At 44.0% G+C, this 26,029-nt stretch overlaps 1 protein-coding gene across 4 annotated transcripts; it reads left to right on the top strand.

Moving 5' to 3' along the window:
* Nucleotides 1–1,277: 1,277 nt before the first annotated feature.
* Nucleotides 1,278–25,231, top strand: DEAF1 (DEAF1 transcription factor). 4 transcript variants are annotated; one of them, XM_082760646.1, is made up of 13 exons: nucleotides 1,278–1,576; nucleotides 2,694–2,788; nucleotides 3,179–3,308; nucleotides 4,192–4,338; nucleotides 5,185–5,324; nucleotides 5,632–5,697; nucleotides 6,824–6,950; nucleotides 8,724–8,852; nucleotides 9,639–9,767; nucleotides 13,389–13,639; nucleotides 20,873–20,938; nucleotides 22,849–22,938; nucleotides 24,553–25,231. In XM_082760646.1, exons 1-13 carry the CDS (start codon nucleotides 1,279–1,281, stop codon nucleotides 24,655–24,657), a joined length of 1,773 nt encoding a protein of 590 aa, XP_082616772.1. In that variant the 5' UTR covers nucleotide 1,278; the 3' UTR covers nucleotides 24,658–25,231. The 4 variants fall into 4 exon arrangements, with proteins under 4 accessions (XP_082616772.1, XP_082616771.1, XP_082616773.1 ...); XM_082760645.1 differs by having other exon boundaries at nucleotides 2,691–2,788; XM_082760647.1 differs by lacking the exon at nucleotides 22,849–22,938 and having other exon boundaries at nucleotides 2,691–2,788.
* The last annotated feature ends 798 nt before the right edge of the window (nucleotides 25,232–26,029 follow it).

Raw genomic sequence — 26,029 nt, 5'->3', positions numbered from 1 at the left:
TGACACCTCATTTCTGCCTATCCTAAAACTTATAGGGTCCAAAAGAAAACAAGGCATAGCACTAATTGTTTCCAGTGCAGGCTCCCATTAAAGCACTTACACAGCCCTTCTGTAAGTGCTTTAATGAATCTGACTCTTCAGGTACCTGGGACAAGCAGGGATCACAGCCCGAGCCTTCCCCCCCAGGTCACCTTCCACCCCAGGTCACCTCCTTACTGGAGGCAGAATATAATCAATTTTCTTTAAAAAAAGGAAAAAAAAAAAAAGATTTTTTGTTTGTTTTTTGGTTTTAGTGCCAGAACTGTATTAAGGGCACGCAGGCAGCCCCAGCTGCAGTTATAACCACCCAGTGCGATGATCGCAAGGCGGAATTCTCCTTCAGGCTGCTGTTCTGCCTCCTGCCCGCCCCCCCCTCCGCGGCGCCATGTCGTGACTGTCGCGACACGGCCTGGGGCTAGGAGAGCCCTCCCTCCGCCAGGCCCCAACTCCCCGCGGCCTTAACAACGCCGGGAGGAGTAGGAAAGGCACCGGGCACTGCCCCCGTGTGGAAAGGGGCCGGGGGCCGGCCCCGAGCGGCGGAGGCCCCGCTCCGCTCACCTCGCCTGGCCGCCGCCATGTCGGCCGCCCGCCCCCGGCGGTCCTCCAGCGTCCCGGCAGCCCCCGCGCCGCGCGGCCCCGCCCCGCCCCTCGCTCTTCGGCTGCGATCGGAGCGTTCGGCCCGGTTCGGTCGCTTTCGGGCGGCTTCGGGCAGTGCCCGTTCGGGCGCCGCCGTTCGGGCCGGCGAAGGCGTTCGGAAGAGCTCGGCTTTCCTCGCCACCGCCTCCAGCCGCCTTCGGGCGAGATCGGAAAAGACTCGAGCGGGTTCGGGATTCTTCGACCCCGCGGGCCGGACCGCTCGGGGACTCGGCCCTGTTCGGGCGCGCTCGGGCGGGGAGGCCCGAGCTGTCAGGTATCGCTTCGGGCCGCGGCCTCGGCCGCGTCCCGCGCTGGGATTGGCCAGCCGGCAGGCAGCGCGGGCCCCGCGCCTCGGCAGCCATCGGACGAGGCCCGGCAACGCTCGGCACGCTTCGGGCCCCCTCGGAAGCGCTCGGCCCGCCCGGGGGGGGCGCGTTCGGCTCCGCTCGGCTCCTCTCGGCTCCGCTCGGCCGCCGAGCGCCCGAGCGGCCTCGGGGGGACCCCCCCACCGCCCCGGGGCCCTCTCGGCGGGGGTCGGGGCCGCTCGGGCGGGCTGGGTCCCGCTCCCCCCCCGTCCCCTAAACCCCTCCCGGGCCGCCCCGCATGGAGGACGCCGACTCGGCGGCCAAGCAGCTGGGCTTAGCGGAGGCGGCGGCAGCGGCGGCCGCAGTGGCGGCGGCGGCTGGGGAAGGAGCCGAACAGCAACATCAACAACAACAACAGCGGGGGCCGCCGCAACAGCAGCAGCAGCCGCAGCCCGCGGCCTCGGAGGCGAAGGCGGAGCGGCGGCAGGAAGAGGCGGCGCGGGTGACGGCCGTGACGGTGATGGCGGCGGACGCCCAGCACCTCGAGATGGCGGCCGGGGCCCTGCCCAGCGCCGACGAGGCCGCCGCCTTCGCAGGTCAGGGCGGGCGGCAGCGCGCATGCGCAGCTCCCCTCACTCGCCCCCCTCCCACACGCACACCGCCGGCGGCGCCTCAGTGAGGGGCGGGCGGGCGGCTGAGGCGGTGGGGTGCACTGCTGCCCCGTCCCGCTCTCTGTGGTGTCCGCAGCTGTGTTGCTGAGGAGAGTCGATTACATTTATTGCCCCCAGTAACACGGTGAACACGTCCCAGGTTCACGCTAAAGCTGTGCTGACTCCCAGACTTGTAGAAAGTAGCACCGACTTCACACTACATGCTGTTTTCATCCCACAAAGCGAAGGGAGCGGGAGCCTCCCGTTGGTGTCTAAAATTATTTTGGCCCTGTGTGCAAATCTCCCCCTAAAATGTGTCCTGAAATATGCTGAATTTTGGAAGCATGCTCTGGTAATACAGGTAGTATCAGATCCCACAGTGCTGCATCATTACCTCCTTGTACACGTGAGCTTCAGCGTTGTTGGTTTTTCACTTTTACCCTGTGCAAGGTGTGGAAGAATCCCTGGTTTTAGCTAGGCAGTCAAATGTAGTATATATCGTATATATCATACCCAAGTTACAGCCTAACATTTAACTGTTTTTGACTGGATAAGGTATACAGGTAACAAGCAGCAGCCTAAAAATTAACATGTCAGAGGCACGGTCAGTTCTCCTTATTTTGATGCTTGCCAGTCACCTCTTTTAATAAAAAAACATCACTTGTTTTTTAGTAAAGACGGAATATTCTTTTTCAACTTAGTACATCACAAGCTGATGGTACTGTTATGTTCTCAAGGAGGTTAAAGCATGCCGGTGTTGTAGCAGTTGTCTGGAGGTGTTCAAGGCCAGGCTGGATGGGGCTGTGAGCAACCTGGTCTGGTGGGAGGTGTTGGAACCAGATGGTCCTTACGGTTCCCTTCCAACCCAAACCATTCTATGTTCAACCCGAAGCTTAATAAAAATCAGAGTGATTGGATTTATAATGACTTAAAGTTGTCATGAAAAATTAAACAGATGCTCAATATGAAAGAAGAAGGAAATGCAGTTATATCTTTTGATGTTTAACTGTTAATCGAGCTTCCGGGACACAGCAGAATTCATTTCTGATTTATGTTTCAGAAGTCACCACAGTAACAGTAGCCAATGTTGGTGCCTCCGCAGACAATGTTTTCACCACATCTGTGGCAAATGCAGCTTCAATTTCAGGACATGTGCTGGTGAGTCTGACCTTTCATTTGAGGGCCTTAGCAAAGTCCCACATGCTTTCTTAGTGTAAATGGAGAGCTCAGTTTGTGTACAAGATCAAAAATGTGTTTTCATTGCTGCATACAGACATTAAGGCTCAAAACCATCCACTTGTGCACATACAGGTTTTTCCTTATCACTTGGAGAATTTTTCTTTACCTTTCCACCCACGTATATTCATTCTGTAATAGAACAACCTGGAACATGTAAGCTTTGAATCTGCTTGGCCTAAAGCTCAAAAACTAACCTAGTTATTGCCATATTGTTAGTGTCTTAGGGTAACTTTGAGAAGATTTGTGGGAATACTAAAATACATTGGTATTTTAACTCTATGATTTAAAACTCTTTTATTTCCTCCATAGTCTGGGAGAACAGCCCTCCAAATTGGGGACAGCTTGAATACTGAAAAAGCCACTCTCATAGTCGTTCACACAGACGGCAGCATTGTGGAAACCACGGGGCTGAAGGGACCATCAGCACCTCTCACACCAGGTATAAGGCAATCTGTTTTTGAAGTGTCATTCTTCCAGAGGGGTTGCATTTTAATTGTGTTGCTGGAAAAAAAAAACAACCATCGTGTGTATAATGAAGGGGACCATTGATCCTCTCTTAACATAACGTTTCTTGTGTTTCTTGGGAGTAGAAGAAGATTATTTACTCTTTGGTTTTGGTCTCATAAATGTATTTCATTTTCTTATACATTGCCCTAATCTTTGCAAGTAAGCTTCTGGAAAGAGCTCACCCTGCTGCTGGGTTATTGCATCCATCCCACCCCCAAATTCAGATCGATCATTCTGATATTGATAATAAAAATATGAATGTCCTAGTTCTGCACGTGGGTTCTTTTTAAAGGGTTCTTGCACATAGTTTTGTGTCCATTCAGGCCTTTTGCTGATACTGAATTGTAATATAGATGGTGTCTTCATGGTTAAGGTTTTTGTTCACAGCTGCCTTGTCAGTTTCCTTTCTGCCCACAAGATGGCATGGCAAACCTTTGGCAGGCAGTCACATTTTACAGTCTTGCCCTTTGGGAACTGTAAGATCCAGACAGCTGCAGGTTACGAGCCGAGCATTTAACACACCGTTAAGAGCTTGTTTCCTCACAAGCAGTTTGCTTTATTTTCTGCCATTTTCAGAATGTTACCTTCTGTGAGGAATTCTTGAGCTTGGCAGGGCAGACTCACTGCTCTAGCTTACATCGGGCATCTGTTCCAACCTGAATTTTTCGTTGTACACTGTGTAACTTGCAGTGGTTTGGAAAGGTGTCATCTGCTTGAACTGACCAAATGACACTGTTGGCCTCGCCAAATTCAGTGTGAAGGTATAGTCACTGTGCCTTTTGGTTGCTGTCACCTTTCTCTTCTTTTTTTCAAAGGACCGCAATCTCCTCCTACCCCTTTAACATCCGTCCAAGAGAAAACTGGAACCAAGTATAACTGGGACCCATCTGTGTATGACAACGAGCTCCCGGTGAGGTGCCGGAATATCAGTGGGATTCTGTATAAAAACAGACTTGGCTCAGGTAAAAATGACCTTCTTGTGTGATGAAGTATGACACGATGGCTCCTTCTTCATTTCATGCACTTTTATTTTAATCAGATTACCTTGAAGGACCAGTCATGAAGAAAATAAGGACATTTTCATAGCCAGCCTAGTCCCATGAGTATTCTCCCATGTTTTGCCCTTTTGTTTCCTTGCTCTTTCGTCAGAGGCTTTTTAACTTTTTTCTTCAATCCGTGAAGATGCAGCCTGCTGTGCAGTGAGTCTTCCTGATAGTTGTCTGACTCTTATGTTCTTTTTGCGGACCTCTCAGAAGTAAAACTGTGTCTCTACAAAGCTCTGCAGAATCCCTGCTGCATTGGAAAGCAGAGAGCTTGTCTCCTAATAAGACTCCTAAGTTGTCTTAGCCCCTTCTCTTCTCTTTTATCTCTGTGGGAAAGCTGAAGAAGCGATGGCAGAAATTGCCACAAGCCTGACTGCACTGCACAGCATTTGCTGCATGGAAAGACAGTTTTCATCATGACCAAAAGGATTACAAATTTAACCGAAAATTAAGGATGAGCTTATGTTCATGGTGGTTATCCAAGAAGGACTTATCCTTCTTGTGGATGAGTAGTTTTTTTCTAGCCTGTTTCAATATTGGTGAAGCACAAAGTTGGAACTCACTGAACATGTGCGATTACTGTCACAGCCAGCATATTAAATGGGCACGGTTATCCTAGAGTGATGAGAAACAGCAGATGGGCATAGTTGGTAGTTACTGTAGATTAGCTGCTGTTTTGTCCAGCAGTTTTGGTATTTGCTTCTTTAGGAAAAGAGCAGAGTAATCCTTGACCTTTACTAACAATTTTCTTCTAATTTAATTCAGGAGGCCGAGGCAGGTGCATTAAGCAAGGGGACAACTGGTACAGCCCCACCGAATTTGAAGCTATGGCAGGACGAGCCAGCAGCAAAGACTGGAAGAGGAGCATCCGCTATGCTGGGAGACCATTGCAGTGCCTTATTCATGTAAGGTTAAATTTCTTTCCTCCTTTCTGCTGGAAGGGGCAGAGAGATTCAGGACAGAGTCTGCCAGGCACAGCAGTCCAAGCTCTGCATGGTGCCTCTGCAGAGTTGTGTGCGATGGTGTTGTGGGGTGAGTCAGAAGCAACGTGTTGATTTGGTTGAGGGGAGACAGTCTTTTTTTTACTGTTTAGGGCACGTAGGGGGGAATGGTTACATCTCTCTGGGAGCTGCCTGGCTCTTCAAGCAAAGTACAGTCATGCTCTCACTGGTTTTGGTGACTGGTGCTGAATTTGTAATCTTCCAATTTCAGGATGGGATTTTAAATCCTCACGCTGCCTCTTGTACTTGTGCTGCCTGCTGTGATGACATGACTCTGGTGAGTTGTAGATTTTATATCCATTAGTTTAAAACCTATTCATCAATCAAGCTGCCACAGCCATCTGTGAGCAGGTCGTGAGTGGCCTAGAAACATTCACAAGTACTGTGGTCGCAGCAAGCTTTGTCCATGCTTCATACAGAAACAAGACAGGGAACTGCTAGTGCTGCTGCATTGCAGCTTCTGATGTTCATATCTGCCCCTCACTTTAACCAGGTGATAGTTGTTGCTGGTTTTCTCTCTTTTTTTCATTTTTGTTTCCTAAATAATATATTTATGTAAAATGCCTTTGGGGAGATGTCAATGCTATTAGTGTTTTCTGGCTTAAATTCCACAATTATTTGAGCTGGAAGAAATGTTTTTATGAGGAAGTAGTGTAAGATCCGTATTTTTATATATATCCGTATATTTTTATATATCCGTATATTTATATATATATTATATATATTTATATATATTATTTTACTCATATATATTTTAATATATCAATTATTTATATTTTATTTATATGTTTTATTTATTTTATTTATATATTTATATATTATTATTTATTATTTTATTTTATTTTAATTTTTTATCCATATCCTGTTAGATCCGTATTTTCCTATTAAATTGCTTTCTTTTTTAAAAAAAACATATGCTAAAGTCATGAAAGCAGAATCATTTAGCTTCACCTGAAGTTCTGCTTTTTACTCTTCTGGTGTGAATTGAATCATATGCTCGTTATCTAGACCTGCTTTGTGTCTTCCCCTCACTCTTGTTCCCTTTCCTTCCACCACTGTGGATAGTTGTCAGTTGTTTGCCCAGTTTTGCTCCTTATGTAATGGTGGGAAGAGGCTGAATCTGTGCCTCTTCAGCTGCGTGGAGGTGAATGCAACTTTTTTATTCACAGAGTTTTTTGCTTTTTTTTTTTTTTACTTTGGAGCTACTGCCATAGAAGTTTTTTGGTCATTTGTTGCAAACCATGTATCTTCTTCCATGGGAACATGTACTGCATGATCTTTGCTGCATTTGGAGAGATTGGAGTAAACGTGTATTTGGAGAGATTGGAGTAAACCTGTAGTCCCCAAAGAGATGCCTTAGCTAATGTCTTTTCCTCTTTTTTTTTTTTCTTTTTTTCTCCTAGAGTGGCCCTGTACGACTATTTGTACCATACAAACGGCGAAAAAAAGATAGTGAAATGTCTGCAAATACTGTGAAGAAGGAATCCTCCAAAAATATCACTCTGCTTCCTGCCACAGCTGCTACTACATGTAGGTTTTTTCTCGTGGTAAAAATTGCTTTCCTTCTTTGAAGAATTGACAGACTAGATATTTAATGTCTTATCAGTAGCCCCATGAAATTATCCAGCTGAGAAAAATCATCTTAATGGCATTACTTCCTTATCATTGGGTAGTTTTATTGGCTCTTTCTCTTTAGCCAGTATCCTTTCATATTTTCTAGAAATTAAAGCAGTGTCTGAGTTTTAAGCATGTTAATATCCTTTTCCAGTGAGCTGTAGGTTTCATATTTTGTTCTGAGAGAGGCCTGGATGATGTTTTCCCCCCTCTACCTGCTCTCGCCCTGGCAGTGCTGGGGTAGTTGTGGAGTCCTGGACTTGATCCACAGTGGGCTTTAGGTAGGCTTTTCACAAATGACATATGAGAAATTTCCTGATGTTGAGGTCAGGTTGAGGGGAAGGCTGCCTCTTTTCTGCTCTGCAGGAAATCCCCATTTTGTATCCTGAGCTTGGGTTTTGTCCTTCAGTAGCTGGTGAGGGCTCTGTAATAAGATTTGTGCTACTTCTTGAAATGCATAGAAAAGTAGGCTCTAAGCAACTGTAATGAAATCCACAGCCTGAAAGTCGCTAATGAAAGAGGCAGAAGGTGACACTTTCATCTGCAAATTCCTCTCAAACAATCAGGACACGCTTTGTTACTTAATGTTTTTGGTTGTCAAATCGTCTGTATGAGAACAGAAATTAATTTGCAAGCTAGTCCAGCTCACACGTTCCCTGTCACATTCATGTGTCCTCCTGCTCTCATCACACTAGCATCATCTGGACGGTAACATTACAAAGTGAATTGAGGAGGAAGCTACAAAAATATTAAAAAGAACTGAGCGGGCCAAAAGCAAGATTAGATTACTGGCAACAGCAGGAAGAGAAATACATAAAGGTTCTGTAGAGCTTTATTTTTTTATTCCCCAAAACAGCTTTAATCTATATTGGTTCATTAATGTCAGCTGCTGGGAGGTTGCATGTTTGCTCGTGCTAGTGCTGGGAGAGAGCAGGACTGCTTATTTTGGTAGCAGCCACATCTTTCACCAGGAATGAAACTGTAGCCTCAATGTCTTATAACTGAATTGTTTGTAAAAAGATCCTTCAGACTGAGCAGTGTTTCACAGAATCAGGCCATTACCAATTAGTGTTGCTGGATTAATCCTGTTTAAAAAGGGTTTTAAACATTTTAGAGCTGCACTGGTATGTTCGTCTGAATGTATTTTGTGACATGTTCCTTGCATTGGCCAAGCTCGTTGTATCACTCCATGCAGAAAGACAATTAAACTTGTTCAACAAACTGTCACAGAATTAGTTGTAATCCACAATTGCTGTTATAAAACTATTTTTAAGTAGTAAGAACCATGCTGGCTGAAGTTCTGTGATAAATTAGGACCAGCCAGAAACTAATGAGTTTTGTGGCACTACCGGATTTTTTAAGTAGTTGTCAAGTTATTATTCATGCAATAATTGTAAAGGTGATGATTTGGGAGGAATTACTTTGTAAGTGCACATTCTGCCCTCATACACCCAGAGAATAAGCAGAGGCTTGCAGGAGGCCAACAATACCTTCGCAAGTTGAGCAGGGCTTTTCTTCCCATTTCTAGTTTTACCGGTTATAGGTGTGATCCAAACTCAGCTATCACAGGCTGTTGACTGGTCTGTGAGTTCTGTGACTTTGGATGATTCAGAACAGGGATCTCAACAGCTAGACAACCAAGGCTTGAGCACTGATTGTTAATTATGAAAGTACTTCTACCATTTCCAGTCACCGTGACTCCTTCTGGACAGATCACTACCTCCGGTGCTCTGACCTTTGACCGCACATCGACAGTGGAAGCCACAGCAATTATCTCAGAAAGTCCATCCCAGGGTGATGTTTTCACAGGAGCCACTGGTAAGGGTTCAGGTGTATGTCTGCTTGCTGTCCATAAGAAGCAGGAAAAAAGGGTTTGGACATCCCATTCCTATAGCAAGAAGCATTTTGTATGCTGCATGAAGGATTTATTTTTTAAGAACATACACAGAGGCTATACATGGCCTTCTGTTCTTTCTTTGAAACGATTTTAACTGCTTGGAATCTTTGATCAGTTTCACAAAAGATATTTAAATGTTTTGTCCAGATGCTGCAGCTGCTAGTGTACACCTCTGCTGGTTTCTTTCGTTTAATGGACATCTCTGTCATTTTTTCTTTGCTCCTTGTTCATCCTAAAATACTGCCAAAAATAGCCGAGCATTTAAACTAAGTGAAAAGTGCTGAATAAATGCTGAAAAATGCCAGAATAAAACCAAGAAAATATAAACGTGTAACATAAATTTCAGTTCTTTCAGTTTAATTCCTACATGGGGTTGTGAGTACTGCTGGTGCTGCCAAGGGAACTAACCTCCATTGAGAACAATAGTTTGGAGTCCTTTGGTCAATGCAAATATTGAGGTGTATGCGAAGGAAACTGGCAGTAATTTTTACAGAAGCCTTTAAAAGTGAGCACAGAGAGAGATGAAATCAGTACAAGGCTGCCCTGCATGGTAGCTGTGTAACATCGCTCTGTTGTTACTCGTTTGAAACCCTTACAATTATCATAGAGCAGAGGAATTTTTTTTAAGAAATAGAGGTAAAAGAGGCACAAGAAATGTGTGAAAGCTCTGTTATACAATGATTTATGATGATGTTGTTCTTCTGCAGTTCAAGATACCAATGTTCAACAGCCTTGCCGGGTCAATCACCCAGAACCTCACTATCCAAGTTACCAGGACAACTGTCAGATTTCACCTTTCCCTGAAGCTGCACTCCCAACATCTCATCCCAAAATTGGTATGTTTTACATCTGTAAGACACAGTTAACAGTGCTTGAATTTATGTTGTGATCTTCTTTCCCACCAGAGGTAAAGGTTGAAGCAGAAAAATAGTGCTTTTTTTTTTCTTTTTTTTTTTTTTCTTAGGATTTTTGCAGTTATTAAAGTTTGGATAAACAGATTTTTTTTCCATACTTCAGGAAAGTTTTTCACACTGGTATTGAGAACTTTGATTTGTTGGTTTTTAACGGAGTGGTTTCCTGTGATCTTGCTTCCAAAATCCTCTTTGCAGCCCCCTGCCTTTCATAAGGCTTTTGCTTCAAAGCTTTTGTCACCACTTGGGTGCTGTAGATAGATATTTATTTATTTAATCTTTGATGCAAGGAAACCATCTCTCCTTGCTGAGATTTAAAATTATATCGTAGAAGCTTTTCTAAAAATTGTGACACCTCTATGAATCCACAAATGCTTAGATGCAGTTTTGAGCAGGTTTGCTGTGCTGCTCTCACATCCCAGGTCAGTTTCTCCTTCTCTAATTTCTTTGGTTCTGTAAAGTTACTTTGCTACTTGCTCACTGATATCACTGATGTGAGGGAACTGCAAGACAGGCAGGTTTGGATTCCCACTGAAGTTGTCAAGTAGCAAAAAGATGTCACATAAATGTAGCATTCATTTGTGCATTCAATTGTGAAGTCTTTCTCTTTTAAAGCACATGTTCTCCTTTCAAGTTGACCTTTTATTTACTTATTCAGAGCAGCACAGTGCATTCCTGCTCTGTCCAGAATGAAATATTGTTGGTTTTGAGTCTGAGTCAGATCTTGATGTAATTAATTAAACATTGATTTTCTTTGCACCAGTGAAGCAAAGATCATCACTATTTCTTGGCAGATAACTATTCTAAAATGAAGAATCGGAAGTAATTCCTGTTAGATAAGTTATCAAATGCCATGCTGTGATAAATATTGTTCTGCAAACAGTTGCTGATAAAAGACTGATTTATCTTTTACTCATACCCGAGTGCAAATAGTTCTATACCAGTCATGCGTGAATGGAGTAAAATTGCTATTTTAATTAAGGGCTGTTGCGTGTAAAACATCAGTTTATCTGTATGATAAACTTGCAATGATGTCCAAAAAGGTTGTACATCTAACACAGTGACTTGCAGTACGATGGTTTTGGAGACTTGTTCTCTCTCTCTCCATATCCATGCTGGATTCTTTCACCTTTTGCTGCTTGTGTGAAAAACTGCTAGGTATGACTTGAAAAGGATTAAAGTATTAGTATACTGAAATTAGTCGCTCTCCTGGAACATATTCCTTGTTCATTCAGCCTTGCAAGAAGTCTTGTGTGTCTACTTACTAAGCAGAGGTTCACTGTGAGTGGAATTGCAGCCCGGTTGCCCCGTTGCTGTTCAGGACAATTCTTACACTGATTTTTTTTCAGGACAGTATTCACATTTGAATTTTAAGTATTTTTTTAAGTGCAGTCACAAAGATTTTTTTCTTGAATGGGGGCTCTGTTGTTCTGAGGTTTTAAATTGGTTGTGCAGCCCTGTGTCCCCATCCCTCAGCGAGAGAGGTTTGAGGCTTGTTTCTGCCTTTGTTTTTTGAGCTGCCTTAGACACACTGGCCTGGAAAGCCATTTTTGTGACCATCTGTAATGACATCCAAAGTGGACTGTGATAATAGATTGATGATAAAGTAGATGAGAAAAAATTGCCTTTCAGTTGCTTCAGCCTCTACACTTGTTCAAGAGCTTCCTGCTTACTAAATTTCTCAAGTCTGGTTTCAAGGGAGAGAACCAGGCTCCAATAATTTTCCATTTTAATGCAACCAATTGTCAGCACCTATCAGTGGCAGCTCTCCTGCCTGCAGCTGTCTCCAGGGCACTGCTTAGCAGACGCTTACAGATACGGCACCAAGGACGCTGTCAGTGCATCCTTTATCTTTGGTAGCATCAGCAGTGCAGGAGCCTGGAGAGGGTCTGCCGGGCAGAGGCGCTAGAGGTGTAAGAGTAACGCTTCCGAAGGAAGGCAGACGCTTGAAGGATGTGAACGTGAAATGTTAAATACTCACTGCTTCTGGTATTACGTTCCCTGCTGTGTTCAACATTTCCCTGAGGGCTATGCCATCCATTGGCTGAACGGCCCAGCATTTATCACACGAATGTGTCACTCTTTATTTAAAAATCAAGGAAGCTAATTGACTTTTGGTGTCTGGAATACTAAAAGCTCTTCCCTTGCTAAAGCGGAACTATCCAGGAAGGTATGTGGTTTCTCAGACTTTCTACGTACTGGTTTTTGTGTGTGCTGGATCATCCTGCAGTTCCTACCTAAATGTATCAAGAAAAATCCAGAAACAGACAAGCAGTAGATTTGTGGTTAATAAGAATGACCAGCCCCAGTTAGCGGTGCCTCTCTTTTTTCTACTAAACCATTTAGTGAGGAATCTACAGGCTGGCTGTTGGTAGATGTGAATGTCTTAGACTTAATTTTGTGGCAGATTTGTGAGTGTTTAGAGTTCGATTTTGAAAAAGTAAGGCCAGTAAAGCCAGATAACATTTTTTCCTGGAAAGCGAGCTTACGCTGTGTGTTGTTGGGTTCCTAGATCTAAATTTAATTTCCTCGCCCTGTGGCCTCCCAATGTATGTGCAAACATAGTGTGAAAAATAAATGTTTTTGGGATGCAGTAACTGCAGATTTTTTTAAAAAAACATTTGCAAACGTAAGGCAAAGGCAGATGTTGGTTTTCTAGGACTTTTAATTTTCTCACCTTTGGCATTTGGCAACAAGAGGTTTGGGAGCTGCAGTGAGCGTTGCTATTTGGAAGATAGGATATTTGAAGCCAATATAGGTGGCTGTGAATACCCTTTATTAAAATTCTAGGTGTTTCAGTGTGATATGATTAATTTTAGGCCAATAGTTTGTTTCATGGGTAAGAGCCATGACGAAGGGGTCCAAAGACATTGAAATGGCTGAGGGTATTTTAAAGGGCTTCCTAAATGGTGGTTTTAGAAAGTGCATGTTTATGTCATACACGTAATTTTGAAGTGATGGTAACTGTCTGGTAACCGTTTTTATTGCAGTCTTGAGACAGGTTTATGTTAAGATCAGAGTTCAGGAGGCGTTAGGGGACTGTGGTGTGGGTCGGTGCCTGGTTTTTGTCACTTTGCAACCTGAGGACTGACATCTGTACAGCGACATAAGAATATTTCAGAAAAGTCTTATGGAGCCTTGTTGTTTTGGGTCACTTAACTATTAATTCTAACCTTATGTAGTGATGGTTAAGGGCAACATAGTGGAACATGGTGGTGATAGTGACAGAGGAGTCCCTGGGAACGCTGCTTTCACTGCTTAATTGGTCTTCTCTGCAGCAGTGCTAGAAGGTGTTAATTCATAGTCAGAGTACCTGCTCTTCTGTACTCTGGGTTTGATACTGCCCAAGGGCTAACTCTGCACAGCTCTGATTCTGTGCGGTTCGAGTCACAAAAGTTACCTGTAAGTCTGTTTAGCTGAAACTAAGTTGGATTGGAAATGTTGGTAGACCCTGTTAACAATTCAAAAAAAAAAAAAAAAGAGAAAACTTCATGGTAATGCAGTGCCCTAATTCTCTCAATTTTATTTTTCTTTCTTTATGTTCAGTGTTGACCCCAATCCCTGCTCTCTCGGTGCCCCCCTCAACCCCTACCAAAGCCATCTCGCCATCAGTGGTGAATGGGCTGGAAGTGACCGAGCAACGAAGCTGGCTGTACTTGGAGGAGATGGTCAACTCCCTGCTCAACACCGCCCAGCAGCTGAAGTCTCTCATCGAACAGGCCAAGCAGGCCAGCTCCTCCTTCCGCGAGGCTGCTGTCACACAAGCGAAAATCCAAGCTGATGTGGAGAGGAAAGAGGTAATTATGCCGGGGGAGGTGAGATGACTCAGCCAAGGACATCTTTTTGGCTGAGCAGTGAACAGAGCAGTACCCTGCTGTTGTCACTGGCTATAACTGTGGCAGCCCTTAGAAAATGTTTCTAAATGTCTTGAGAGCAGTAGATAAAACTAAGTTATTTATATGATGGAAAAAGGAATAGAGTGCTTTGGGATTCCAACAGCTCTGGGTAGCGGTAATATAAAGTGTTTTTTGTTACAAGTCCTGAGCTCTCCCATCAGGCTTCCATAAATTTATGAGGCACTGATACTGAATTACCATGAGACCTGATATCGGGAAGATCATGAGCGTTCAGCCGTGCGGTGACTGCTTTCCTTCTGTCAAGTGAGCGAGGCTATCAAAGGGGCTTTTGATGGCCTGAAGAGACAGAGAGATAATAAAAACAGCAAGCTGTGGAGTTTATGGGGAAGATAACCAGCAAAATTTAGAGGTGTCTTGCTGAGCACTGTTCAAGCAAAGCTGAACTCTGTTGTGTCCTGTGATAAGACCGCAAGGCCAGCTGGCATTACAAGAGTATTGGCTTATACCCAGTGGTCCCTTTCTCCTCTGTAGGGGATTATCTACAAGGACTGCCCTGTTTTCCCTGCTTTTCTTCTCTTTAATTAATGCATGGTAGGGACCCTGGATTCTTCTGAACGCCAGCACATGCATGCACCCTGAATCCGGCTCCATGCGCTGCTGAATGCATTCCCCTTCTCCCACGGATCCACAGCTGCTGGCGTGGACTTGAGGGAGAGAGGCGGGGGGCAATGTACCGTGAAACTCGTGTCGTTGTCGGTGTCTGAACCGGTAGCACCACGCTGTTTGCTCTTGCTATCGGCGTTATTGCTAACGTCAGCTTTCCACTGAATTCATAGGCATGAGTGTGCAGCAAGAGGCCTTGAAGAAATGTGTGTGGGAAGATTTTGCTGAGAACCCCTATGACAGTCCTTGCAGCATCTTTGATGTTCTTTGCCACGTTGTCTCTGCTAAACTCCTCTGTACGCTGCATCCTTGATGTGCAGGTGTGTGATACCTTGAGAGTCTAATTCTCCCCTGCCTTCTGCCTTGGCAGAATGGGTATTCATGCTGCTGTCCAGTTTGGGGCTTTCTGCTGCTAAAAACTGTGTAGAGCATGGGATAGCAAAAAATTGGAAGCTTTGACAGTTTACAGATGAACATCTTACTTTGTTTAACTCCTCCCCTGCTCTTTTTCCAGTTTACATTCTGTCTTCCCTTCTGTTTATCCTTACAGTGGTTTCTGGAACCACTGTTTCAGAGTCCGTTCCTCCCACCCACTGATCCAAATCCAGCTCACTTTAGTGTAGACCTAGTTTCTTCTTGCCCCAGGAATGGGAGTTAAATTCATTCCTGTCTATTGATCTCCAAGTGCTGACTTTACAAGGCAAGGATGATGATGTGTTTGTTTCCAGAGGAATTTCTTTTCCCCATAATTACTGAATCCCTCATTATTCAATTTGTGAGTCTTTGAGTCTTTTCATTCTTGTTTTGTAAGGGGTTCCCCAAGAGTTTTGTATTTTGATAGAAACACTTGGTCATGGTGGTATGTTTTTAAATAGATAATAATTCTCAGGCTTGCTGCTGTGTTCCAGCACCTGGAACAATCCGGACAATATTCTGAGCTCCTTCTAGTGAATTCCACTTTTGGAAAAAATCTGATTCTGGGTACAGGGCTGGCATCAGAAGTAGTTACAGTAAATACTAAATAACAAGCTGTCTGCTTTTGTGTTGGTCAGAGGTGTTTCTCCAATTTCCTGAATATTTCCCTGATTGTAACACAAGTCTCTTTCCCTTTTTGTCTCTGGTCAGACTGTTTCTTTTGGCAGTTAAGATATACCAGAGGGGGAAAGAGGTGTCATCCTCTTTTGTGTGTTGCTGATTTTTTCTGGACCAAAAGAGAGAGGAACTCTATCAGTATTTTGTGCTCGTTATGCTGACATAACTTCCAAGGGCTAAGAGACAGGAAGCCTTCTTGCTACATCCTCCATTTGCATTAGCAGAGGCAGCGAATGCAGTGGTGTGGCTCGTTCCCTGCCGGAGTGTTGCCAGTGTGCAGAGTTTCTGTGTGGCAGTCTGTTCCTGCGTATTTAGAAATGAAAGACTCTGATTATATCAGACCTGCAGAGCAAAGGCAGTACAACAGATTAAATTATAATAAAGCTATAGACTTAGCTCTTCCTGGAAAAGTGACTGAATACGTAGCAGGATTAAAGAAATCTGTTAGCAGGAGCAGGCTCCTTCCCAGCTGGCTACGCAAGCTTCAATGCCCTGCCTGTAAATAACAACGTCTTGAGTTTTCACAGCAGAGCAGAGCCTTCAGCCTCCTGGCTCTTCCAAAAGTTGAGATCAAGCATTTTCAATCTTGTAGCTGTCCACACCCCTGACCGTATCCTCCTGTCATCCCTGCTAAAGAAGGAGATAGCCTCTGCCTTCTTGCAGAAGAGCAAGACAGGGAGCTTGGGACAGCACTGTCTTTACTGCCCTTCAGAGAAAGTCTGAAGCAGCCCGCTGTTTAAGCAGAGTAGAGAAGTAGTGAGGACAGCAAACATCTGAAAGCTAGCTTGTGTGCCAGTTTCTCTCCCTAGAGAACAATAAGAAGCACTGAAAGTTTTAATCACTTATAATATACTTTGTTGTATATTGCATATCAGTTACTCAATTGTATTTACTTATTATGCTTACTATTTAATGGCCTTTGGAGTTCATTAAATACCAGAAACAAGCCAGTCTGCTCCTGTACAGCAGCAGTTTGGTTGACTTGGCTTTAAATATCAGAAGCTGTACTCTCTAATGACCAGTGCTCAGTGCTTGTGCAATTTGTACAGCTCTGACATGTGAAAGGTAGGCTTTTTCTGCAAGTTTTCGTGGAGCAGGGGAGACATTTGTGCTGCCTTTACACTTGCATTGTCATCTGTGAAGTCAAAGAGCAGACATCACTGTATCATTCTGGTTGCACTTGCTAACTATATGATCCAGGGCTGCTCAGTGGAGTCTTAGGAACACATTATTCCCCTTGTCCATATCATTTTGAGGGTGGAAATGCTAACATCAGAGAGGAATTGTGGCAGGAAGCAGATTTGCTAAAAGTAGCAAATAAAAAGCATTAAAATGATAAGCGCAGCATAAATTAGAAGCATCTCCACTCACGTTTCTTTCTTAAGATGGCATGTCTAATCCGAATTTTGTGGAAGGACTGGATCCTTAATTGCATTTCCAAATGGTGATACCCATGTACAGAATCCTCAGAAGCAACAGGGGGGCTGGACTGGGAAGTGCTGAGTCAGGCTGTACAGCAGTAGAATAGAAATGCCTGTCTCTACATATGATTAGAAGTATTTAAAAAAAAACAAACAAAAAAAAAAAAAAAAAAAACAAGACTTGCCTTCCATTCTTCTCTTATATCTGACATGAGATTTTTCACTTTGGCTCTCTACTAGAACAATTTCACTTTTTATTTTTATTTATTTTTTTGTGTGTGCCAGGGTCTTGTGATGTCCTTAGCTGTTCTGAGGGAATTGTAGGTCACAAGTCTCAAGTGCTGGAGCTAGAGGCTTCGCCAGCATAGTTTTGCTTGCACAAAATTTGGAACTTGGAAGTCCTCACATGCACTCTGTTGCTATCTTTGTCCTTTTTAGTTTCTGTACGTTTATTTAAGTCTTGTTTTGCTGCACAAATTACAAGACTGAAGATCGCTTCCAAATTTTGTTTCCAGATTTGCCACAAGTTATTTAGATGCTCTTGGGCAGGTCTTTGGGCTCTCTGGGCCTTAGAGCCTTCTCTTTTAAACAAGGATAACACTTGTTCTACAGAGGGCTTGCACACCAGTTTGCAAAGGCTCTCTGGATAAAAGGCCTTGTAAAAATGTGCCAACCATTCAAGTCCTTGAAATAACGAGAATTTGTAAGCCCAAAATCTACAGCTTCAGTGTTTGTGAGAATATTTCTTTTGCCATAATTACTTTTAAAACAGAATTGTTCCTGGAGTCTAAAGAATAGGCTGAAAACCTTTTGTCTTGTATATGCAGTCTGTGACTCTTGATGATGAGAACTCCTTAATTAATAAGCAGAGCCCTCACAGGGTTACTCCCAGACAAAAAGCTGACTCTGTTTAAAAAATTTGGATGGCCATAAGCTTGTGCTTTCTATCTGTAAACAATATGTGCATATGCAGCTGGTGCTCAGCCTGTGTGTGGCCTTGTGTTGGCAGAGACACCAAATACAACTTGCATTTATGTTACCTAGGAGTCTTAGGGAATGGTGTTCTGAAAGGAAAGCAAGCCACAAACCATGTTAACTTACAAAACGTGTCATGCTTATTACAAAAAAATGAGTATCCATATACTTGTAAGCTATTTTGAATTGCAACATTTTGCATGGGATTCATTAAATAAAACTGCTCTGTCAGAACTTCGCACAGCTGTTCAGAGACAATTCTCCACTATTGTAATTAAATAGCTTGTGGATAAATATATCAGATCTTTTAGTTTCTGTTGGAATTTTGGCTTTACTACAACAAGGGCGCTGTATCTCTTGCAAAAGATATTTGACCACTTGCAGGATTGGCCCAAAAGGAATGGATTAAAGACTACTTTACACAAAGGTCTGTGTGCTTTGGAAATGTAATTTTTTTGAGTGTGCATTAAGCCATCATTTATATCAGATAAACTTTAAAAGGGGGAGAATACGCCAAATTCTGTACCGTAAGACACGTTGGAAGGTAAAGATATTTAGGAAATGTGTTAAGCCGTTTTTCTGTAAAAAGTTGAAAAAATCAGTGCTGAAATCTGACAAGTGTTTTAATTGAAATAGGCCTTTTACTGCAATGCAGTGATGCTTGCAGAACCCTGTTCATTTGAAAACAAGGTGGAAGATTAAATCTGTTAACAGCTGGAGCATCTGAATTCATTTTTAGAAAGATTAAAACAATTCAGAGCTAGAGAGTATGAAATTAACCTAAAAAGGGTTGGGCATTTAAGAAAAGTAGTTCTAGTGAGCAAGTAATGGCTTATGTCCTCCAAAGCAGCAGTGGAAATGTTTGGGAGTTGGAGCTTATCAGTTTCCTGGAGACAATTTTGTGAGAGATCCGGATGTGTCTGGCTTGATCTCTCTCTTACTGCACCTTTTCCTTCTCTGCAGCTTCTGAATGATGTGACTTCTTCATACCATAGCTGGGCAGAACCAGAGGGCTCGCTATGGGGTTAGATAAGAAGGAGGCAGAAGGGGGTTAAATGTGTGGTTTCCATCAGCAGGTTTTGGGGACTGAGAGCAGAGCTGAAGGAGCTACCATGGGTTTGATAAGGACAGCGGAGCACTGGACTTCCTCTTGATGTCTTTCTCCTTGGCAGTCTCACTGGAAAACAGAATTGGCCACATTTGTAGAGGATGTAGTGGACTCTGATAGCAGAAAGGGTTTTAAATCAACTCCAGAGCTGTGGCACATTCGTAGAACTGGAATTCAGCATCTTCAGCCCAAGCGCTGTCTCTGTGCAGGCTGTTGCAGAGGGAGCTGTAGTAACAGGGTTTATTTGTGCAGAGATTGTCAAGCTGCACTGAAATGCTACCTCACTGCATGCTTCGGCATCAGTATTTCCATTCTCCTCACTAAAAAGAAGTTTAAAAACATGGTGCAGTTTTCCTAGGCCAGTATGCTCAATGTGGGTCATTCGTCTTTCACTTCATAATAGAAAACACATTTTATCCTCTCCTGAAGAATCTTCAGTTTCCTGCCAGCCCAGTTCTCTGCCAGGTCTCTGTGTGCAGGGAACTGGGTGGCAGAGAGCAGAAGCTGCAGCACAAAGCATTCAGTCCCAACTTCTCCACAGCTGGTGCTCACTGACATTGATGATTCTCTCAAGAATTTATGTCATTTTCTTCCTGAGACATGCTAGGGTTGATTCTTACACCAGGAGCCACATCTCAAGCTTGCTGGGGTGTTTCCTGTCTTCAGGAGAATGTTTTTGACATGGACACGATTTTGGTTTTCAAATAGTAGTGCCAAAATAGCAATTTTAAAATCTCCATACATGTGATATACATTTCATCCATGCAGTACATGAAGTGCTAGGGATGCTATGCACGTGTACTGTCTTGCTCATTACCTTAAGCTTGCCTGTTTGTCTCACAACTGCAGAACCAAATCATACCTCCGCAGTAAACAGCAAGAGGTTTCCCTGCTTCCTCCATCTCCCTAAAGAGTTTTTTTAATTTGAACTTGTGTCATGCTAACACAAAGATTTGAAGGTTGTGATTTCACAGGAGAATAAATACTGAGATGTCAGGTCATAGAGACACTCTTAAATTAAGCCTTTAATCTCCTTACATGTTGGGTCATACTCAGTCCTGGATAAACCTGCTTTGCTGGGAGGTAGGGGCTTGGGTTTTTCTTTTTAACTGTACCCAATGAAGTTGAAATCAGGGTTAGCAGGTAATCAAATCAAAGCCAGTTTTGAATTCCTTTGTTTGAGTACTCTTGTCTCTGAGCAGCACTGGCTGTTGAGATGGCAAGACACTGTAGGGGGAGCAGGTGCTTGTTGGACTCTAACTGTTTTGATGTAAATCTGCAACACATCTGAAGTATGCCTTAAAATTCACCTTCAGAGGACCGCTTAATTGAAAAACTGTCTGAAAGCCCTTTTATCCTTTCATTAAAAGGAAAACAAATGGTTATGGCTGATGCTGTTTCTAATGTCTTGTGTGTATTAATTTCATCTGATTTTTTTTTCCTAATCCAATCCCATGTCTGTTGGGCTCTTCCATTTCTTAAGACTCTCCCTTGCCTGTTAGTGGATTAGGATCAATAGACTTGAACCAAAATTTTGCCCAAGAAGATGGCACTTGGCCCTACTACCTTGGGATTTTCTTTTTCCTTTGCTAACTTCTCAGTGTCTTATGTAGGATGCAGTTCCTACTTGGACACAGTTAAGCCACATTTTTTAAGCACAAGCGCTTGACTGGATGGAATACAGTTTGAATAAATGCTGTGCTTCTCCGGGTTTGTCATCTGACTCCACATAATGGGATAGTGGCCCTCTCTTTTATGGTGGAGTGAGGTTCCCCTTGATCCTCATGGAACTGCAGTTTTGGGCTTGATGGAAACGAGCTCAGTGGCAGGATCCTCTATACAGCCCACCCATTTTGACCTTTCATATCATACTCTGGCTGTGAAATAACAAGCATGATGTTTTTTTCCTTGCAGCAATATCAGAACCAGTTATTTCAGCAAACAGAAGATGTGGACGGGAAAACAGAAATCATCATCAAGGTAAGCTCTTCCTATTTTATGAAGAGTCCTTTGTTCTTTGTTGTGTTGCATGTAAAGATCCAGAGGTGTGTTGTGTTTTTTTTTTTTTCTTACTGCTGTGGAAATCATGTATTCTGTGGCTGGCCTGGTCTTCTGGCAGAGATCTGAGCTTTCTCTAGTGGGACTGATGCTCTGTTCTAGTAAAGTGAAGCCTTTTGAAGCAAAGTGAACCATTTCCCAAGCCTTCCATGTTGTCACAATCCTTTCATGATCATCCGACTAACCTAGTCAATCTGAGTCACCTCTAAGTAATGACAGTGCAGCTCCAACTGATGGCTACCACACAGGTGTGATAGGAAACTTTTTTTTTCCTTTTTGTCCTGGTTATTAAAGCTGCATGGTCCCCTCCGGCTGTTGGAATGGAAATCTGAGCCATGGTACTTCAGAACCCGTGATTTAAGGCCTCATAGCTTTGTGTGTCATTCTAGTCTTTTCTGAGATCTGCAGGTACAAGTACACGCTGCGTATTTTCAGCTTTTCCCAGTACTGCATGAGTTATGAGCAGCTTTGATCAAGTATCCCGTTGGGACGTATTTCACAAGCTGGAGCAGCAATAAGCCTCTTTTTGGTAGCCTGACTTTATGGCTGTATCTCAGGAATACAAATATAGTTCAGTCAAACCAACTACTAATTGTAGGTACCTTGATAAGGTGTGAGCCAGAGATGTGTTGAACTCGGTGTTAATCAGGGCGTTGATTGTTAGATTGCTTCTGCTCAAGAGAAAAAAGGAGTCGGTGGAACTAAATTCTGCCTGTGTTAAGCACCATGCTGATGATACTTTCACAGCCAAGAAATGCTTCCTCTCATGGCCTCGCACTGCCACTCTGATGTGTTAATGATTTGTCAGTAATTTAATGAGTTGGAAACTTGAATGCTCTGTGAAGTGCTTATTTTTGTTATAATTCAGTGATATTTCCACCTAAATATACAGGTTATGTTAATTGATGTCACTGATATAAGATTAAAGTGGTAGAAACAAAAAACAGCCTTTAAAAAAACAGGTGTGATTTTTCATCCATGTATCCTGCCTCATCTTCTGGGTTTAAGTCCCGTGCTCCTGTTACAGCCTTTTTAATTTTACTCCTCTGTCTCCTATTTAGCTGTTAAGACACTACTCATGTAGCCATACTGCTGACTGACAAAGGAAGCAAGCTTCTTGGGCCCACAAAAGCAGATCCCTTTTCCCTTTCAAAAACAGGCACAGATGAAACGAAAGGGTCCCAACCTCATCCCTACTCTTGTTGTCCTTCCTCAGACCCTGTCCTCAGAAATACGTGGGGCTGTAAAGCTAACACCAGACAGGTCTGCCTTTAAAACTTCAAATTTGAGATAAACTCAGAGCTCAGGTATTGATGGCCTGTGTGAAGCCTGTACGCTGCTGTGTGGAGTATGCCTGCTGTTGGTGAGGCTGGCTGAAGCCTGTAGTGACTTGGCAGCGGCCAGTGGATAAACTGTCCCCGTGGAGGGAGGCACCCCCGTTTGTTGTGGGCAGATTTCCATAATGACTCAGTATCTCACCCAGGGTTTTGAAGGGCTTCTTGCCCTCCAGAAAGGAAAACAAAAGGTACACGTCATAAAATGGCGAGGAGAGTGGGTCTCTGAAAGCGTGTCCAGAGGCCACCGTGCCTGTTTGTGTTTGCGTGTCGAGGATACATCGGCAGACAGGGGCTAAGGGGGCCGTAACGCCTGCCCCGTGTCTCCACACCAGTGCCAGGTACGTTCCCAGTTACACGCTGCAGGAGCACTGAGAGCAGCTCAGCCCCTCGGTAGCGGTCCTGCATTACGTCGTGTTACAGCACCTGTATTTCACTTCAGTGACCTCCCTGTTGTTGTTCTCTCTGACGTGGTCACTTTGCTGTTCATTTTCACAGCAGTCCTGTGTCAACTGTGGTCGTGAGGCAATGAACGAGTGCACAGGATGCCATAAAGTCAACTACTGCTCCACTTTCTGTCAGCGGAAGGTATAAGATTGTTTGTGAGTTGCAGACTGAGTTGTGCAGAGGGGGCCATGGTGACCCTGGGGAAAGCCAGACTGTGCTGCCTGCTGGCACAGAAAGAGGAGCAGGCGGCAGAAGGGGTCGTGTCGTGCCGGCAGCCAGCCCACAAGCCTTGCACAGGTCAGCAGCCTGGGTTTCACTCAGCAGCCCCAAACACACCGTGCCAGCTGGATCTCTGGCAGTGCTGTAGCGCTGGGGCAGGTCTGCGGGTCATGGAGCAGACAGGTAGGGAATGGCCCCAAGATTTGCACACACCTTCCTAAAGGGGATCCAGAAATCTGTGTAAAACCAGAAGTGAGGGTGTGGATGCCTCCCTGTGTGAACTATGGGGGTGAGTTAGTTGGGAGCACCCGTACAGCCCTTCCCTGCTGCTTCCTGGCAAGCTGTGTTCTCAGTACCTACAGTCCTGCTGTGCCACTGGGGACAGTTCTTATTTTTTACATCGCTTGTGAAGCTACAAATGAAAAAAAAAATTAATTGAGCACACTGAGACAAACTGTAAGATTTTAACATGGAAGGTAGATATGAAGTACAGTAGAGGAAGCTGCTGTGCTTTGTGTTTCCCATCGGTTTCTCACAAAGACCCCCGGCACTTCCTTGCTTTAAAGGAAGGGATACTTTTAGTTCAGCCAAGGTTGTGGCTCTGAATTCTGTCCAAGTTCACTCTTCATCAACTGAATTGAGCAGATGAAGAATTTTGACTGTTTCCTTTGGCCTGTAACAAAGTATAATGATGGTCAAGTTCTCTGCCTGCATAGTGGAAAGGTTAAAATTTCCAAAGAATGAACAAATGCTTCTTACAGATAAATGACAAAGTCTGCCTGCTCTCTCCTCAGGTGTCTCAAGGACAGCAATTCCACCCTATGGTTCTGTCAGTACAAGATGTCTCTGGAAGTGTCACAGAGTAGTCATGTTTTGGTCCCCTTCTTAGGCAGCCTGTTGCTTCTGTGTGCCCATGCTGGTGGCCAGCGTTCTGCACTGGAATAGGGTGGGCTGGTTTGAGGCTTTTGTCAGTAACTGAATCCTTGAAATTCCCCCTGTACTTATGATCTATGATGTGCAGCCTCTGAGTGGAACAAGTTAAATGAGTACTTTGGTTATTTCAGACTACAGTTAAAGAAAGAAATATTGAGAGGTAGTAGGGGTGTTACCAGGAATTCTTTTCCTCTCTTACCTTTACTGAACCAAGACCCCTTGTGTGGTGCTGCCTTTCAGGAGGGCTATCTTGTATCGAGCCATCTTTCAGGAGAGTGTTTAAATCAGGGTTCTGACTCTGTTTAAGTAAAATTTCCACAACCTAAAGGACATTGATGTCCTGAGTTGGTCTTTGGATTGAGAAACCAGCATTCTGCTTAGTTTGTTTCCCCCTCCAGTTTTGACCCAGCATGTGGTTCCTTTCCTGCCTCTGGTTAGTCTTGTGTGGCTGAGCACTAGAGACCTGCTGCGTCCCATCTGCATGGGAGAAAGCGCCTCTCAAACAAATACAGCTTCTCTTGGGGTCCAGTGTGCTTTGGCAGGCTGCACGGTTTCCCCGGGCCATTTCTCTTCATGGCCTTTCCGTCTGCTCTTCCCTCGCAGGACTGGAAGGAGCACCAGCACATCTGCGGTGAGTCAACCACGGTGACGGTGCAAGCCGACGAGGTGCATGTCACAGACAACGTAATAGAGAAAGTCTCCGTCTGAACAAACCTACCTCATTAACCTTCCATGAACAATGTGGTGCAGCCGGCTGGATCGGCAACCTGATGTGAATTGTCTGGCCTTTACAAACAAACTCATTTTTGAAAGACTTTTTAATACTGTGATAGCATTTGCCGGCTCCCGATCCTATTCCAAAACTTTGAGTGATGCGGGAACTAAGAAAACCTGATCTGGAAAAAGCAAACTGCAGCCTACCAGCTGGGAGCCACCTTCAGCTTGAGGAAGCTTTGACTTTGCCAGACTGAAACCTCCACTGTGTGGATTACAACAATCTCTTCATCTCTCTTGAGATGGATTTAAAACAATTGCTGCAATGAGATTTGCCAGTATTTTGTTTCCCCTGTGCCTCCCTACCTCTTGTTTGAAAAAAAAGGAACGATCCTTCATTTGGTTTATTTAATTGCCTTGAAAAAGTACAAACTCTTAATTTGCCTTTGGAAGGACATTTTTTTTTCCCCTGTGTTCCCTCTGTGCTGGGCAAATTTGGAACACATTGGAGCTTCTGCACTTGAATACGAGTGAAAAATAACATGTTGTTAAATAAAATGCAATGAAAGCATGAGTGTGCCCGGTGGTACTGTTTAATTCCCATGGCAGCACTTCAGTGTGCTAGTAAATGCAGTGTGAGCAGGTGTGGCTGTCAGGAGTCGGTGCAGTTACACACACACGTGTTCACTCTTTGTCTCTGCAGGATGATGGTGTGGAAGTGGTTTGGTCAGCAGGGGAAGAGCAGTTTCATCGTGTTGGCGTGCCTTGGCTGGAGCTTGCAGAGGCTGGCTGGCCAAAATCAGATCTGATCAGACCCAAAGTAAGAGTAGATAAAGAGAGAGAGCGCTGGCCTCTCATTGCTGTTTAGCAGCTTCTAATGAAAGAAGTGGCGAGCATTAAGAAATTAATGGCTTCAATCACTACAACAACATTCTTTAATCACTAACGTACTACTTTAATAATTTAGGCTAATAAGGCACCTTCATTCCTGATTGAAGATTAATGTACCAGACAGGAGGAGGCCCAGTAAACACACAAACGTCTACTTAGGTTCTTTTTTTTTAGCCTCAGGCATGACAGCTGTGAGGGGCTACTTGTCCCGTGTGGTTATTCACTGCAAATTAGTATTGCTGGGGAAGGAAGATTTATACTAAGAGGGGTTACCAAAGTAGTAATAGAGAAAAATGCAATAGAAAAATGTTTTATACTGGCGGTTTCTAACAAGTCCATTGCTTCCACAGTTAAACTTAAAGGTCTCGACACATTATACGCCATGTGTTACAAGGAGATGCAGTGGTGGATCAGCTCATACAGCAGTTTGCTGTGCTGTCAAGGCTTCTCTTTGGAAACACCTGTTGGCAGGGTT

The sequence above is a fragment of the Aythya marila genome, assembly GCF_965140915.1.
Source record: "Aythya marila genome assembly, chromosome: 5".
Taxonomy (NCBI): Eukaryota; Metazoa; Chordata; class Aves; order Anseriformes; family Anatidae; genus Aythya; species Aythya marila.
Note: the sequence above shows the minus strand (reverse complement) of the source record. Positions and strands in the feature narration are given on the sequence as shown.